At 31.7% G+C, this 19,100-nt stretch overlaps 2 protein-coding genes across 2 annotated transcripts; one reads left to right on the forward strand and one right to left on the reverse strand.

Moving 5' to 3' along the window:
• The first annotated feature begins 1,216 nt into the window (after window positions 1-1,216).
• On the forward strand, window positions 1,217-14,480 carry LOC112765259 (probable glucan 1,3-beta-glucosidase A). The gene is made up of 8 exons (XM_025811176.3): window positions 1,217-1,523; window positions 1,632-1,751; window positions 2,085-2,270; window positions 4,255-4,413; window positions 10,736-10,905; window positions 11,795-11,950; window positions 12,041-12,393; window positions 13,919-14,480. The coding sequence occupies exons 1-8, from the start codon at window positions 1,332-1,334 to the stop codon at window positions 14,098-14,100; spliced, it is 1,518 nt and encodes a 505-aa protein (XP_025666961.1). The 5' UTR covers window positions 1,217-1,331; the 3' UTR covers window positions 14,101-14,480.
• A 3,935-nt stretch (window positions 14,481-18,415) lies between these two features.
• On the reverse strand, window positions 18,416-18,883 carry LOC140180611 (uncharacterized). Its single transcript, XM_072221861.1, has one exon. The coding sequence runs from the start codon at window positions 18,881-18,883 to the stop codon at window positions 18,416-18,418; it is 468 nt and encodes a 155-aa protein (XP_072077962.1).
• Between the last annotated feature and the right edge of the window lie 217 nt (window positions 18,884-19,100).

A 19,100-nucleotide genomic window follows, 5' to 3' on the forward strand; every position in this document is an offset into this window, starting at 1 on the left:
AATCAATTAAAAAAAAACAAAAAAATAAATATAAGTATAAAATAATTCCTCCTACCAATGTGCCTTTCTGATCTTGACGAACGATCTATTTAATTTGAATTTTTGGACTATCACAGTAAATTTAAGTTTTGAGTAAATTATATTTTTGGTCTTTGAACTATATTAAAAATTTTAAAAATATCTCTTAATTTTATTTTGTTTTAATTTTATCTTAAAAATTTTTTATTTGTATCAAATATATTTCTAACAATAATTTTTTTAAAAATTTTAGATTAATTCAACAATAATTTTACGAGAATAACTATCAACACAAATAAATAAAAAATAATTGATTAATTGTCATGTATTATTATTATTGCATCTATTTTAAATTTTTTAAAAATTTAACTGATAAAATTATATTTGAACCATTCAAAAATTTTTTAGACAAAATTAAATTAAAACAAAATTAAGATATTTTTAAAATTTTTGATAAATAAAAAAAAAATAGTGTACCCTTTAAGTTTTTATCGGCCTAACCAATCTAGTCAGCTTTCCACAAGTCCAATATTGCTGCAGGTTTATACATTAAGGACCCCTATTTGTGTATTCTTTTTAAAGATTGGACAATTGAGACTTCCTTCTTTAGCAGCCTATCAAGTATCAAATCCAGTCAATTAATTTTGTTCATTTTATAATCAGCAATTAACATTTTATATTTCAGTTTAATTTTAAAGTTCTAACGAAGATGCTTTTTGGGGTGTTGGATATAATGGGGTTCGATGGAAATTATTTCCCCCCAAAAGTAGTGGTACATTACAAACTATTTACTTTTAAAAGATATAAACATTTTAGATATAGTGTTTGCTATCAAATACATATATTTTTACCTATATTTTTTTACATATTGCAATCTCTTACAATGTGTGATTAATTTCAATATCTCTTTTGTTTAATGTGTCATCACGTGTTTTTAACTTTTATCTTGGCATGTGTTTAAGCAGATAGGAAGGAGTTAATTATTCGATTAATTTAAGTTAATTTATTGATTATGATATGTGTATATTAAAATTATTCATCAAAATTAACTATCAGAATAAAATATATGTTAGAATATAAATATATATTAAAAATAAATTAAATAATATATTTATTTATATATAAATACATTAACGAGTGATTTAGTGATTTATTTTTGGTGTATAAATATTATTTTTGTTGATCTATTTACTATGTATTTTAATTACTCCATTTTGTACATGCATATCTTTGGTCTCCTATATATAGTTGGTCGGACTCACTTCAAAGCAGAGAGAAGAAGAGGTTAAGACAAATAACAAACACATCTAAAGATGAGTATCTGTCTCAACCTCAGAACATTGCTTCTTAACTTTGTTATTACCTTCACAATGCTTTCTCTATCTCATGAAGCAAGACAAAATCTCGATTCCCCTGTGAGAGCAGTTAGTCTTGGTGGTTGGCTCGTTACTGAAGGTTGGATCAAACCTTCTCTCTTCGATGGAATTCCAAACAAGGATTTCTTGGTTAGAAAATATTATTTATATAACATTCGTAAAAGTCATCATATTTATTCATGTTGTTATTAATATTAGTACAAGTTTATATAATTGTTGATCTTCAATTTTGGTTAGGATGGAACTGGTCTTCAGTTCAAGTCTGTGACAACAGGGAAGTATCTGTGTGCAGAGTCCGGAGGAGGAACGATCCTAGTTGCAAACCGCACTGCCGCTTCGGGCTGGGAAACATTCAGGGTGAGTTAGCCATGTCTAAAAAAATAAACACTCAAATTGGTCCTTAAGTTTCCAATAAAATATTATTCTCTATAAAATTTTATGGGTATATTTTTTGGAAAATGAAATTTGTTAAAGAACTTATTTGTTTAATACCTATATTAAAAATTTAATTAAAAACGACAGAAAGACGAATATATTTCACAAAAGTAATTTTTATAGACGTTTGATAAATAAAAATTTATTAAAGATCAAAATGTCTAATTTAAAATTCTATGAGAAATTTGAAAGTTTAATTAATCTTCTTTCCATAAGTATAACTAAGCTATCTTATAATTTTGTTTGTTTCTGTAGTTATGGAGGCTGAACGAGACCACTTTCAGATTCAGGGTGTTCAACAAGCAGTTTGTGGGATTAGATGGGATCAACGTTGTAGCTATTACCAATATTTCAACTGATTCTTTAACTTTCAATATTGTTAAGGAAAGTAATAAATCTAACCGCGTTCGAATCAAAACAACTAGTGGTAGCTATTTGCAGGTAATTTACTAATAGATAAAGTATATTTTTATTTTTAATATTTATAATTTTTTTAAAAAATATTTTTAATGTTTATTTTTATTTAATTTTATTTTTAATATTTTTTATTTATTTGTTTTGTACTCAAAATTTTTAGTTTATGTTAAAATTATCTTTCAAAAGTTTTAATTTTATTTCTAATATTTTATATAGAATTAATTTTTAGAGATAACTTAGACATAAATTAAAAACATTAAAAACAAATTAAATATAACTAGACGTTAGCAAAAAAAAATATACTTCACCCTTTACTAACTTATTAGGTAACATGGTAGTTATTACCTTTTATATTTACTTTGTTTTAGCTAAATTAAACTGTGGAAACAAAAATGATAAAATAACCAAAGAAATTCAAAATGTTTTGTTTGTTTGTTTGTCCCCACTTGGGTGTTTGGAGTAGTGCAGATTCTTAACAAGTTGACATTAAAATAATAGGAGAATGTTGGATTACGTTAAATGATTTGGGCATGTGCTGCGCTGTTGGAGTTTATTGATTGATATTTATAAGGAAAAGTAGAGGTACCAACATATTACCTGCTAATTTATTATTAATAATAATTAATTATTATATTTTAAATATATATATAAAGAGATATATTTAAAAAATATATTTATAAAAATATTTTTATTAAATATAATTATAAATAAAAGTTGGTAGAAATTAGTAGAAATATTGTTGATAATATAATGAGACCGTATTTATAATGTTAGACTGAATAGTTTGTTTCGGTACAATTGAACTTTTTTGTTAAGCGTTGGAAAATAGGCTAAATGTTCATATTATACATTTTTTTCATGTCAATATTTAAATGTATCAAGTCAACACTTAATAAAATAAACTGATAGATGAGATTAAAATAAATTATTTGCAAATCTTATTGGATTAAAATAAAAATAAATATTTTATAAAGACAAAAGAAAAAAAAACCTAGTATTATTTTTATAAGAATAAGAAACTTATTTTCTTTTATATATAGATCTAGAATTTCATGACACATATAAGTTTAACTTTGTATTACACATTTTATATTGCTCTTTAAAATTAATTTATCGATCTAACAATTAATTTAAAATTATCTATCATAAAGAGTATTTGTATTAAAAAAAAAATTTTTCTCATCTTTTTCTTCTATTGTTTTTTCTTCTTCTTTTTTATAATCATTTATTTATTTATTTATTTTTTTTGTTTTACCTTTTTAATTTTTTTTGTTTTACTTTCTTAATAAGTATAAAAATAAAAAAAATCAAACAAAAAAAATATATAATACTACAAAATTATTAGAAAGATTATGAAACTATATTTATTCAACTAAAAGAAAGAAAGAAATAAAGAAAAAAAAATACAATATTAAAAAAGATATTTTTGTGCTTTTATATCAAAATTTCAGTATATTTTTATTTTGATAAGTTTGGTATAATTCAAAATTTTTTCTCTTTCTCCTCTTTATATTCTACTGTTTCTTCTTCATCTTCTTTCATTTTTTCATAATTCTTATTGTTTTATTTTCTTAAAATTGAATAAAATAAAAAAATTAATGCTGTAAAATTACTAAAAAGAAAATGAGAAAAAGAAAAAATGTAATAACAACAACAACAATAAAAGAACAACGATAGAGAGAAAACACACGAAAAAGAAGAAGGAACGTGATGAAAAAAAAGGAAGAATGCCAAAAAGAAGAAGGAACACGGAGACAAAAAAAAAAGATATATTTACATTAGTGAAGCGCATATGTGTATACACGGCGTGTAATGAAAATAATTTTTATTGAATTTAAAAAAAAATTAAATATATAACATGACTGTTAACATTAATAATAAAAAATTAAAAATAAAATTAACAAGAAGTATCAAAAGAAGTAAAAAGAAGTATGAAAGAATGAATTAATGAGGTTGATGGAATGGTAGTTTGAATAGTCCTAGGAATGACACAAGTGTGAATTTGCAGGCAAAGTCGGAGGTGATGGTGACTGCAGACATTTCAAAGGTAAGCGGATGGAGAGACGATGACCCAACAGTATTCCAACTGACAATTGGTGGAAGGATGCAAGGTGAGTTCCAGGTCACCAATGGTTATGGCCCACTCAAGGCTCCCCAAGTCATGAAGGTATCTATAACTATAATTTCAATAACTATATTTACCCCAAACTTGTCCCAGAAACAACTACTTAAATTCATTGCTTAGCAAGTTTCGAACCTCTCATTGAATTAATTGGGTTAAAAATTTAATAAAGATTTAATTAAAATTAAATGAAATATATTAAAATGATATTTTTATATATAAAATATATTTTTTTAAATAAAATAATTTTTTGTATTTTATTATTTTAAAATAATAAATTTCTAAAAATTCATACGAGTTCAACTAATTAACTCATTTTTTATTAACTTTTATAATTTTTTATTCGATTCGTTATCAATTAATTTTTTAATTGAGTCAGATCAGTTTAATAATCCAATTCTCAAAATTATATTAATTAAAAGATATAAAATATATTCATTTATGTATTCTTTTTTGTACGGAAATATATTTTGATATGTGTGATTATAATTACAAACAACCAAAATTTAATTTTCAAGTCACATTTGGGTGGTCGTAATGCATGGGAAAAATCCTTTCAAACCAGGAGAATTATAAAGTCATAAAATAAAGAATTAATTATTATTAAATATGTAATTTTCATCGTGGATAGGTCTTATTATTTTTATTTAAGAAAAATTAGATTATTATTTTTTTTATTAAATTTTTTATTTTAAAAAAACTTAATCCACATGCATGAATATGCGTACTAGAAGCGATATACGTGTATATGAGGTGTGTTGACACTTGACACCCTTAAGATGGTGGAGACATTATGTATTCACAAAAAAATATTGAATTTGTCACTTTAATATTTTTTGCATACGAAAAAACAAAAGATTAAAAAAAACAGACTTCTTGCAAAATTATAAAATTAAATAATAAAATAAAATATCATTTCACAAATTATGAGATGCTTAAAAAAAATAATAAAATTGCTTTCAGAATGCAAAAAACAATATCCATAATTTCAAATCTTACTACAATTTTCATTTTGAAATATTACAACAAAAATATTTTCATATATAAATTTTTCACCCTATAATAATGCATGTGTATGTGGTGTCAATTTATAAAATAGAATAAATAGTTTTATGAATTCATTCACCCAAGAGTTAGTTGTATACTTTCAAAGCAATATGATGACTATCTATATTCTTTTACAATTTATTGAACAATAAAAAATAAATTAAATCTCAAAATAATTCTTGAATTTACAATTAAATTTAAAATTTTTTTGTAAATTTAAAATTCTCTAAATTTATTTCAGAAATTAACAATAGTCATTCTTAAAATATTTTTCGATGAATATTCGTAAAGTAAGTGATGAAATATTCGGAGAGAAGTTACGATAGATAACCAATGACTATATTACATGATAATTATAAGATTTTGACTCAATTCCGTTTTTATTATTGGTTCATAATTCTAGTTCCAATTTAAGGTCTAGAAAGTGTGATCCTTTATCTTTGCTAGCTCCATTAGATTGATCACCACTCTTTGTTCATAATCTCCATCCTACTATAGGATTTTTCCAAATTCACCTTCAGCTTAAGTTTCCTCTCTCTCTTCCTCTTCCTCTCCTCGAATTTCACCATAGCAAGTTCTCCTCTCCCCTCGACAGCACCACTTCCGTAGTAAACGACCAGTGTAGAAGCAGAAGAAGGTAGAGCAAACTGTCGAATTTTGAATCTTTTCTGATAAACCGTTTCAGATAATCGATGATTACACAGTTTTCGGCATTTCTCAGGTCATTGAAAGGGAAAGAAGGTAGCTTAGCAGCGAAGAAAAGGCCAATAACATGACATCGGCAGCCGATGGAAGAGGACTTGGGGCAGCGAAAACGAAAGTATATGTCTGGCAGTGAGGTCCAGAGCTCTCATTGAAGGGGTCAATTTTGGGAGTGATAAGGTGGCAACGAGTGGAGTGAAAATCGAAGACGGAGAAGAAGGAGAAAGACAAGGCATGAAACTCCGACTGTGAGAGAGTTATCATGTCGATTCAAGTCAGGGATTCTATGTTGAGAAATTGTTGTTGCTCCTGCAGTGGAGGCATTGACAGCTATAAGGTAGCTGCAGGGATTAAGAGAAGAAAAAAAAAACTTCATGAGAGATAGAGGTATAGTAACTCCAACGCATTAAACCTCTCTCAATACTCAAAACAACGTTGTTTTCGTTGTATTTGGAGGCTAGAAAGGAAACGACGATGTTTACAACTTCAGCGTGGTCTCTATCCAACTACGTTATTAATTTGTTATCGAAAAATATCTCAAGAATGATTGTTGGTAAATTCAGGAATAAATTTAAAATAATTTTAAATTAAAGGACTAGTTTAAAATTCGATTGCAAGTTTAGAGACTGACGATTGGATTTTTGATGGTATAGAATTTCACAAATGAATTCTCGTTACAAGTATAGTTTCTAAACCAATCACTAATCCTTTCATACAAAAAGTTGTTTGTCACTAGTACAAACCCCTAAAATTTATAAACCGAAGTATTGGACCTCGGGTCGTTCTCCCTAGGAATTACAATAAAGTGTCTTGTTATTGGTTATGAGTTATTTTGGGGTTTTGGATAAGAAGCATGAAAAGTAAATGGCAATGAAAATAAACTAACAACTATAAAAGGCTCTTGGTAAGGTGTGAGAACTAGAAGTCCTATCCTAGTTATCCTTCTCAATTGTGATGAGAATTGTTCATTGCTACCACTTAGTTAACCCTTACTAATTAAAGGAAAGTCAAGTAGATGAATTGACTTGAGCCACAAGTCCTAGCCAACTCCCAAGGAAAGACTAGCTTTAGTGCACTCCAAACCAATTAGCAATCTCTCCAATTATCAATCAACAAAGGAATTAGATAACTCAAGTGTCACTAATTACTCTACCTAGGCCAAGAGGAACAAAATCTACACTAAAACTAAAAGAGACATTTCAACAAACACATAAAGTGCAAGAGGAGTAAACATTATTAAATGCAAGAATTAAAGGAATCTACAACTACAAAAACAAGAGATCAACAATAGAAAAGTAAAGAAGACACATTTATTATGAATTACCTCTTATTGAATTGGAAGAATGTAGAAGGAACAATACTAGATCTACAACAAAGTATAAGAACAACATAAAGGAAATTACAACAAAGGAATAGAAGAAGATTGAATGTAGCAACAAAGAATTGAGAGATAGAAGTGGAAGAAAGCAAAGATTAAAACCTAGATCTAAAAACTAAACCTAATTCTAATCCTAATTCTAGAGAGAAGAGAGAGCTTCTCTCTCTAGAAACTAACTCTCACTACTAAAACTAAGCTAAAACTAAACTAATGGTAACTAACTTCTAAGTATGAAAAGTATGTTGATTCCCCTTCAATCCTTTGCTTAAATAGCATCAGAAATGAGTTGGATTGAGCCCACAAGGCTTCTAAAATTGCTGGCCACGTTTGCATTAAGTGGGTCATGTGCCACCATCGGCGCGTCCGCGTACCGTGCGCGTGCGCGCCCCTATACGCGATGCAACAATGGCAAATCTTATATCGTTTCGAAGCCCCGGATGTTAGCTTTCCAACCCAACTGGAACTGCATCAATTGGACCTCTGTAGCTCAAGTTATGGTCGTTTAAGTGCAAAGAGGTCGGCTTGACAGCTTTCCGGTTCTTTCATTTCTTCATGAGTTCTCCAACTTTTCATGCTTTCTTTCTTCATTCCCTTGATCCAATCTTTGCCTCCTAAACCTTAAATCACTTAACAAACATATCAAGGCATCTAATAGAATCAAGGTGAATTAAATTTAGCTATTTTGAGTCCTAAAAAGTATGTTTTCACATTCAAGCACAATTAAAGGAGAATATATAAAACCATGCTATTTCTTGAATAAATATGGGTAAAAGGTGATAAAATCCCCAAAAATCAATACAAGATAAACCTTACAAATGGGGTTTGTCAGAGACCACTTTAATATTTAACTCATAAAAAATCTCATAATTTCTATAACTCATAAAAAATTTCATAATTTTTACTCTAAGTTAAAGTTTTTTTTTTTAATTAACAAAAGGGAGCTACTTCAATAAAGACGTCTAAAACATCTTTTTTTAAAGATTTTTTTAGTAACTAAAATTTAAATAATTTTATTTTTATCAAAATTAGGCCAGACAAATTAATTTGACCGAAAAATGGAAAATCAAATCTTAAACCGATCTAAATTAATATTATTTTTATAAAAAATAACTAAAATACCCTTATTATAGAAAATGACTAAAATACTCCTACTAATATATATATATATATATATATATATTAAAAACTCTAAATTCTAATCTTATAACGGCAGAGAAGTAAACGGCTAGAATTTAGGATTTTTAAAATTAATATATATAATAGGAATATTTTAGTCATTTTCTATAATAAGAATATTATTGTCACTTTTTATAAAAAATAATATTAATTTAGACCAGTTTAAAATTTGATTTATCATTTTTTTATCAAATTAATTTATTTAGTCTAATTTTAATAAAAATAATATAGTTTAATTGATTATATGAACTAAAAAAAATAATATCAACTAAAATATATCTTAAAAAAATATTTTAAATGTATTTATCTAAATGGCTCTTTTAACAAAAACGACACACGCAAAATGTGTACATGTTAACTTTCTCTTTTTACATGTAATAATAATGGGTGAATAATTTTTTTAGATTATTAGTTTAAAATAATCTCGAAAAACTAGATATAAATTTAATTAATCTACAAAATTTCAAATGTCTTAAACTAATTTTTTTTCTTTTTTTTTTTGGTATAAAAGAAACGTAAAAAATATGAGAAGGAAATGTCTTAAGCACTCTTAAGCTTGATTTAGTAAAGTTTTTTGAAAAGGTATTTGTACTTTTTAAAAGTTTAAGTTTCTCATTTTGTGTTTAGTAAATAACAAAAATAATGTGTTTGTACTTGTAACTTTTAAAAGATTAGGATACTTTTGAAAGCATCTAAGATAGAGTTTTTTTAAAATTGGCTTGTGCTTTTTAAAATTTAAAAGTCTAATATAACCTTATATGTTAACTAATTTTTAAATTTAATACTTATATTTATGTCTATTATAGTATTTTTATTTAAATCTTAAAAGCTATTTTACCAAACGTAATTATTATTGTTTGTATTTATTTAAAACTATTTTTAATTTGATTTATCAAACATAAATATTACAACTTTTAAAAAGTCATCTTTTAAAAATTAGCTTTTATGAACTACTTTTAAAAAATAAAAGATTTACCAAACTAAGCCTTAGTCTGCCAATAAACTTATAGAATGACAAAGAAAATAATACCATACTTACACCCACTATATAAAAACATATATTTTATATAAATTATAAAATTAATAATAATTAATTTATTATCTTACAAATATTTTCACTTTTAAATATCTAAATTCTTATTTTTGATATTTTGAAGATAATGAAATTGATTTTATTTTAATTGGACCACCAAAGTGGACCATGGAAGATTAGGTGAGGAGAAAATAAAGAAATAAGGAAAATAAAAAGATTAAACACGGGTCTCTTCATTTGAAAAAGCTACATATTTTTAGTAATAAAATATATAATTAAGTCTTGAAAAATTCTAGAATAGATCCATAAGATTGTTTAAAAAACATATAATGTATATAATTTATAAATCCATCTCAATTTTTTTTTTTAAAATCTACTTGTTCTTTTTATTTATTTTTTATATATTTATCATTATAACAAAGACTCATAAAACATTATTATGTGTTTCAAAATGTCAGACTATATATATTATTATATTTAAACTTAAGATAATACTTTTTTTTCTTTTTTATCTTTTTTCCAGTTCCTTATTAACATTAGCATGCGGTTTTAAAGTTATTAGAATTGGTCTGCTAGCAGTAAAAGGTTTAAATAATATGAATGAGATTTCAAATTTAAAAATTGATATGTAGTTTAATTTTCCCCTCCATTTAAGTCATCGACCGAGTCTTGTTTGTAACAGAAAAGGAAAAGAAAAATGTGTGTATACAATTAATTAAAAAAAAAATTTGTTGACTAATTATTTACTGGAAAAATTGTTCTATTTTTTTTTGTAATTTTTATCGTTCCTTGCCAAACTTGCTAGTTGTGTGAGCCTGTGAGGATGTGCAGAAAGTCAGAAACGAAGCATTATTGCATGAAGGAATTATTAGATTAGCTATATATGGGCTTCACTGTCTCGATGTCTATTTGCAAAATTTTCCCGGAAATCATTTATGGTCTTGTGTGATATGTAGCAAGTTATTTATTGGAATTAATAATGATGAATGACGGTGGGAGTGTTTAATTTTGTTAATTTATTTGCTTGTTAGGACCACTGGAACAGTTTCATTGTTGAAAATGATTTGAAGATGATAGCGAGTAAGGGAATAAATGCACTTAGAATTCCGGTTGGATGGTGGATAGCAAGTGATCCAACTCCACCCTCTCCTTATGTTGCTGGTTCCTTGCATGCTCTAGACAATGCCTTCTTCTGGGCTCAGTAAGTTCCATATCTACTTAAAATTCTACTCTTTATCTTTGTTTAAATAAATGTAATATTTATGGATATAGACCCAAAACAATAAATTATGTTTTTTCCTACATTACTTATCTTGCTTGCAGTGGAAACCATTGAGATAGTTATCAATATATATCTCTTGTCTTTAGTATCTACAACTACAAACATATCGCATCATATCTTATTTGATATTTCTCATGCATTTCGTGTTTATTGAGGATCAAAATACATTCGTAAGTGTCTCCCACTTGCAAACAAGATAAGTAAAATTGAAAAAAAAAGAAACATAATTTTTTTAGTTTATGCGGATATATTTAAATATTATATTTAGTTTATTTATTTAAAAAAAATCCACTACTCTCCTCTACTCATTTAAATTCTAAGAGCGAACAGTTATTTTAAATACACACCTTTTTTTCTTGTTTTGAAACTCAATATATATAGATCAACTCTCTTATGGCTTTAGGTAAGTCTGATTATACGATAAATAATATAATAAGAAATTATTATATTTTATATTGTAAAAAGACTGTTATATTGGTTACAGTAGTTATATTTTATTTTTGGATAAAGAATGTTTTTTTTATCTTTAATGTTTGTGATTTTTTTAAAAAATATTTTTAAATTATATTTAATTTTATCCTTGGTCATTTTATTTTGTATCAAAATTATTCCTACATGTTAATTCTATCTGAAATATTGGTGATAAAATTAAAAATGTTAATGGATAATTTTAAAATAAATAAAAAACGTTAAGAAGAAAATTGAATAAATAAAAAACATATTATTTTAAATGTTGCTAAAATTATATAGCTACTATAGTCATAAGTATATACTTAAACTATTACTAAGACTAACGACCTAACTGTAGGAAATATGGGTTGAAAATTATCATTGATCTTCACGCTGCACCTGGTTCCCAAAATGGGTATGAGCATAGCTCCTCCAGAGACACTTCTCAAGAATGGGGGAAAACAGATGAGAACATCCAACAAACCGTTAATGTTATAGAGTTCTTAGCTGCAAGGTTAGTTGTGTATTTCTATTTCTTACAAATAAATGTTATTAAGTGAACATACATATTTATTCGCAAGGAAAGCATGAAATATGGTTACAGGTACGCAAAAAGCACAAGCCTGTATGCGGTTGAGCTGATAAACGAGCCTCTATCACCAGGTGCCACCTTAGAGGCTTTGAACAAGTACTACAAAGCTGGGTATGAAGCAGTGCGCAAACACTCAAAGACAGCTTATGTTGTTTTGTCAAATCGGTTAGGGTCCTCAGACCCAAGGGAATTCTTCCCTGTTGCCACTGGCCTTATGAAAACAGTGATTGATGTCCACTACTACAGCCTCTTTGAATCCAAATTTGACAACTTAACCGTCCAACAGAACATTGATTTCATCCAAACAAACCGCTCTTCGGACTTGACTTTTGTTACAACCTCAAATGGCCCTCTTACCTTTGTCGGTCAGTCTTCTAATCACACTTTTTTTTTTTTTTATTTTAAAATATTCTAGTTATTACTGCTATACAACCAACACCGGCCTCATTCACATAATCATGTGGGACTAACATTTTTCGTGGATCACACGTGTTTATGTCTAGGTAGATATAACATTATTGAATATTGAATGATTCCTTTCCCTCACCTTTTTTTTTTTTTTTTTTTATTTACTAGACCATTTTTCAAGCAAAACAGTTTTCTATGCTATTATTGCTCTTAGCAAGATGATAAGCCATTTTCAAATTCATATTGACATTCTTTTTAATTGTATTTTTTTAATATCTTTAAAAATTATCCACGATCTTTATAAATATGGCAAAAAATATAAAAAAATATTGATAGACAAATAAAGTTTGTGAGTAGTTAACATCTAACAATCATTTAGTTATTTTTTTTTTTGTTTATTTAAAAAAAAATTCAATACAATAATGTGAAGTGAATTTCAAGTGAAAAATAACTAATTTAAATAAAATAAATCCAACAAATACAAAACATCCTATTTCGTCAATAAACACAAACAAAATCTCTTGGCTTTATTCATAATTGTTAAAATAATGAGAGTTACGATATAAATTAAGAATAAATAATTACAATTAATCTTAAAATGCATGTTAAATATGTTATAAGTATTTATTTCATCTAAAATATGATGTTATTTTGATGGTATTTTAGATTTAATTCAATATAAATATTAGTTTAAATTGCCTATATTACACTAAAGAACTATAACTCAAATGACATAATTTTTTTATATTCATCTAAAAAGTTGCGGGCTCTAATTTCCTTATTTTTAGTAAAAAAAAAATGGGCCATATTACACTTTTTGATCAGGGCGATGCTAGCTCAGATCGTGCATTAATTTGAGATGCATATGCACGCGCGGATTGCCTCTTTTAGTGATTGGAAGACCTCTTTTATAAATTCTATTGATAATACAAGAGGGGAAAAAAATCGAATGCACAATGTTTTGAATATTCGCTACTATTGATTACGTAGCTTTTGTTTTTGTTTTTGGCCAAGATAATTTCATTGATTAGAATTATAAGTTCAACCAGATATATATCTCGATTCATACATGTATTAAGATATAGGAGCACGCATATGCTAAACCATTGATCATTTTACTTTGTTTATGTTAAGATACATGATAGTTAGAAACTATTATAAGGCATAAAAATAGTTCAAAGCATACAAATTATGTTGGCCATAAAAATATAGAAAAAACATCACCGTGTTGGGGATTTTTTTCTTAAATAATTTGATGTTAAGCTAAATAAGTTTATGGGTCTTACAAACAACATAATTTTTTATTTTTTTTTCAATTTAAAACATTTGGTTTTTATTCCTATGGTTATTTCTCTCCCCTAAAAATTTATATGAGAGGCTTCAAATTTATTTTATCTTGCCAAATCATTAATTAATTTGTCATATTATTTAATCTAAGAACTTATTTAATTACAATTGGCCTAATATTAATTGGAATTCTAGGTGAATGGGTTTCTGAATGGAAAGTTAATGAAGCTACGAAAGAGGATTACCAAAGATTTGCAAAAGCCCAATTAGATGTTTATGGAAGAGCAACGTTTGGATGGTCTTACTGGACCTTAAAGAACGTCAACAACCATTGGAGTTTGGAATGGATGATCAACAATGGTTACATTAAGCTATAAACAGCAGCTGAGGCATTAGTTGCTCACTAGTCTATCATGATGTATCTTAATATATTTCATCTGGGTTCGAATCTCCCTAGACATGGTGGGATCTGCTGTATGAGTATGAATGTGTGTGAGTTGTATGAATAAAAAAAAAAAATATAGATTGACGCATGAAAAAGGTGGGAAAAATATAAAAAAGGCGTGTGATCTCCAAAAAATTTTCACATTTTAAAAAATTTCCTTTGAAAACATATTCTGATGATAGTGAGGTTTTAGTTTTAGATTTTCAATCAGAGTTTTCTCTTGTATTCAGCCACTGATCTCTTGTGATCCTTGATAATTATATATGAACATAATTTTTTTTTGGTGACTATATATGAAAATAATTATATCAAGCTACGGTTTATGTGTCTTTCAATCCCTATAGAGCAAAAAAGATATAATCGTTTCATATATAAAGAAACTTATAAATAATAAAACCTGGTGTGTGTGACTCATCGATCAATGATTTTGAAAGACGAAAGAATTGTGAAAAAATCTGGAAATTATGCACATAAATACTGTATATACATAAAAAAAAAATCAACTACTAAATCAACTATTATTTATTTGTGTATATATATGTATATGTGTAGTTTAATTTATTTATAATATATATTTTATATTTTAATATATTTTATATAAATAATTAATTTAATAATTAATTTTTGACATACATATAATATAGTTATATTATTATATATGTGTACGGTTGCTCGGGTACCAGACGGATCGGGGTGATATTTCGGTTGGTGAGATGGGGTATCGCCTGGTTCCGGGTTGCTGGAGAAGGGGGGTGTTACCTGCAAAGACACTCCGACGCTCTAGTCAGTCAGGTGCACAGGCGAAAAGTGGGAAAATGGTATGTGACGTACCTTGGGGGAGAGTAGGACCCTCCCTATATATACCGTGTCAGAAGTGGGTCCCGCAAGGGCATACCCACCTTCCTCGAAGCTTCCACATACAGTTGTAGTAGAGAGCTATCAAGGACGCGTGTCCGGGTCGGTGGTTGAGCGCCTCGCGCCCGACTGTTCGGGTCGTGTGGCCTATGGGTCGGGTCGGCCCGCACGATGTTTGGGCCAGGCCGTAACAGTGCCCCCAACGCGCCAGCAATGATCGTGAGGGTCGTTGGTGGCATGTTATGTCCTCTCTTGTGTGTTGTCGGAGGATTTTTGCCTTGTTCGAGGACTCTTATCATGGGTTCAAGGACAAGTATTTCAAGGTGTGCCCAGTCAAAGGTCGCCATCCCTTCTGGCTGTCGTTAGAAGGGCAACGCCTCATCCCGACGTATTGGAGTTTCGGGGCAGGGTCCAACACCTTTATTAAGGTGACCTACAAGGGATGTCCGCTGTAGACAAAAAGATTGCCGACGTGTTGTTGGCCGTCTTTGGGAGAAACCACGTGAATTTCCACCTCCTTATGGGTGACCGGGAGGTCGCTAGAAATTATATTTGTGAGTAGCTTTAACTTGAATTTCTTGCGTTACTGTTGCTTCGATTTGTTACGCCAATTTCACGACTAACCTGGTTTACTATTTTGTTGTAGTGGGAATGTCTGCCGAGATGACAGGTCTTGAGAATTTGTATAATACCTTCTTGGCTGATGACAGTGATGAAGAGACGATCGACGGGAAGCCGGAGGCCCCACCTGAAAATAAGGATAACAGGGGGTGTCTCCACCCCATGATGTCGAGATGCCGGACCGCAATGCTGACGAGGCGCGTGACTCTCCTGTTCATGAGGAGGTGGTCGGTACTGGGGGCTCGACCTCTAATTCACAAGTCGAGGATGATGACTTGAAGGTTATCCACAACCCAAAGAGGCAGAAGTCGTCCTCCAGTCCTGAAGGAGCCCTCACCGTGATGGAGAGGAACTTCGATGCCGGAAACTTTATAGACTCCCAGCTGCTTCCCGGCACGGAGGAACATTTCCATGGCTCAGACCTTGCGGGGCAGGCGAGGTGGATGAACCGTACTCTCCTCCGTGGTGCCGCCATAGCTCGGAAGGCCGAGTTTGAGCTGTCGAAAATGCAGTCGATGCATAGGAAGCTCGAATCTTCTGTTAAGGCCAACAATCAATTTAAGACTCAAGTTGAAACACTTCGGGAGCAGCTGTCCAAAGCGGAGGAGAAGCTCAAAGCTGCCGAGGAGAAGGCCACATCCGGTGAGGAGAAATTGAAGACCTCTGATGCCACCGTCTCCTGGCTAACCGAGCGTGAGATGTCTTTGGAGAGCCAGCTCAATGCTGCGTAGGGTCGGGTGGCTGCTTTGGAGAAAGAACGCGATGTGGCCGTCTCGTCAGCTAAGACTGCTCAAGCCGAAGCTGAAGAGTTTAAGAAGAAGTACAAAGAGACCGTGAAGCAGGGGAAGAGCACGATCCTGATGACTGAAGAGGCCCTTAAAGCTCAAGTGAAAATTCTGGCTCCTGACTTCGACACATCGGCAATTGGGGTTTTAAAAACAATCAAAGATGGCAAGATTGTCGATATGCCGAAGAAATGATCTCTGTACGCTTGCATGGAATTTGTAATTTTGTTGTAGAACTTGCCGCGCGGTTTGTAGAACTTGTGATTTTTAAAGTACTTTGATAGTCGCTTGGTCGGCTTATGATTACCGTCTTTTTCTGCTTATTCGGCAGTGCATTTTCGTTCTATTCTATTACAGTTTTGTTGGTATTAGCTTGTCGCTCGCGTTTGTTTACCGTTGTGTTGGTAATTTGATGAAGCTAAGTCGTGGCTTCACTATCACTGCAGCCGTTTGTTATGGTGTTAACTTAGTCGGTTTCCGGGGTGATCAGTCCCGGGGTACCGTGTTGTTGTCTCGTTTAACGTGTATTATAAGAAATTTGTTGTCGTGGGGTATATAAATGGGAAAAAGTAAATTTAACAAGTGAACATTAATCGACAGTTGAACAAGTCTATTGCAATGATAAGTATTTAACGAAAGTAAATTATCTGACGGTAAAGGGAAACCCGGGTATTACTGAGCTGGTCAAGTCGCCTACTCGGCGTGTTTGAACTAAGAATAAAATCTTCTTAAGTTACCCGCATTCCAGGTTCTTGGGACTTCCTTGCCATCGAGCCTCTCCAATTTGTAGGCGCCCTTACCAATCACCTCTTTGACCCTGTAGGGACCTTCCCAGTTTTCCGCTAGCTTACCTTCCCCTTGAGCCGGCAGCCCGATGTCGTTGCGCCGCAGGACCAGGTCATTTTGTTCAAATTCTCTCCTGAGTACGTTGGTGTTGTAGCACAGGGCCATTCTTTGCTTCAGTGCTACTTCTGACAAATGGGCGATCTCTCTAGCCTCATCTACTAGATCCTTCTCTACAGCTTCCTCTACTCCCTCCAGAAGTAGTCATGGGCTCGGCTCGCCGATCTCCACGGGTATCATAGCATCCACCCCGTATGTCAGGTGGAAAGGGGTTTCTCCCGTGGATGATTGCTCGGTCGTTCGGTAAGACCAGAGAACTGAGGCGAGTTCGTCAGCCCATGCACCCTTTTTCTTATCAAGCCGCTTCTTGAGGCCTAGCAAGATGACCTTATTTGCAGCCTCAACTTGGCCGTTGGTTTGGGGATGTTCTACAGATGAAAACTTTTGCTTTATGCCCAAACCGGTGAGGAACTCCACGAACTTCTTATCAGTGAACTGTGTCCCGTTATTAGATATAACGACTTCCGGGATGCCGAATCGAGTTATCACCTGTCTCCACATAAACTTTCGACAATTGGATGAGGATATACTGGCTAGTGGCTCAGCCTCTATCCACTTGGTGTAGTAGTCGATAGCAACTACGAGATATTTGACTTGTCTCGGACCGACCGAGAAAGGTCCTAAGAGGTCGACTCCCCACTGTGAGAAAGGTCGGGAAGACGTCAATAGACTTAGCTCGACCGCCAGCGCCTTATGGAAATTGGTGTTCTCCTGGCACTTGACGCATTTCCTTACAAATTCTTTGGATTCCTTCATCATCGATGGCCAGTAATAACCAGCTCTGATGAGCTTTCTTGCTAGGACTTTGCCCCCAATGTGATGACCGCAGCACCCCTTATGGAACTCTCTGAGCACATAGTCCGTTTGGTCAGGGTGTAGGCACTTCAACAAGGGCTGGTTGAGTCCCTTTTTAAACAACTGTCCCTGTATGGTCGCATATTTGGCCGCCTCCCTTCTCAATGCTTTGGCCGCCTTCTCGTCTTCAGGGAGCTTGCCGCTTTCTAAAAAGCCAGTGATCGGGTCCATCTAGGAGGAATCTATCTTTGTCAAGTGGAGGGTGACTGCTGGCTCCTTTACCAAACCCTAAATAAGAGACCGGTTGCCGGCCCCTGGTTTTGTGCTTGCTAGCTTGGACAGGAGGTCCGCCCGTGTGTTCCTTTCTCTCGGAACGTGTTGGATCGTGACCTCCTCGAATTGTTTGCTCAACTCTTTGACCTTCTCCAGATACTTCTGTAATAGGGAGTCTCTGGCTTGGTAGGTCCCATTGACCTGAGAAGTGACGACTTGTGAGTCACTGTATACTTCTAGCCTGGTGGCTCCGACTTCCCGTGCTAAGATTAAGCCGCCCAGGAGGGCCTCATACTCTGCTTGATTGTTTGATATCAGGAACTCAAACTTGATCGACTGTTCATATATGTCAACCGCGGGGCTCTCCAGGATTATCCCGGCACCTTCGAACATCTGGTTGGAGGCCCTATCTACGTGGAGCCTCCACCGTATGCTCGTTGTCTCGGCCGAGTCTCCTGTTACTTCTACCAAGAAGTTGGCCATGGCCTATGCCTTAATCACATGCCTGGGTTTATATTGCAAGTCGTACTAGGACAATTCGATGGCCCAAGTCATCATTCTTCCCGTTAGGTCGGGTTTCTAGAGTATCTGGCGGATTTCCTGGTCTGTCCTCACGACTACCTGATGACCTTGGAGGTACTGTCGTAATCGACGGGAAGAGGTTAGGAGTGCAAGTGCCAACTTCTCTAATTTGCTGTAT

The sequence above is a fragment of the Arachis hypogaea genome, chromosome 17, assembly GCF_003086295.3.
Source record: "Arachis hypogaea cultivar Tifrunner chromosome 17, arahy.Tifrunner.gnm2.J5K5, whole genome shotgun sequence".
In the NCBI taxonomy this organism is placed as follows: Eukaryota; Viridiplantae; Streptophyta; class Magnoliopsida; order Fabales; family Fabaceae; genus Arachis; species Arachis hypogaea.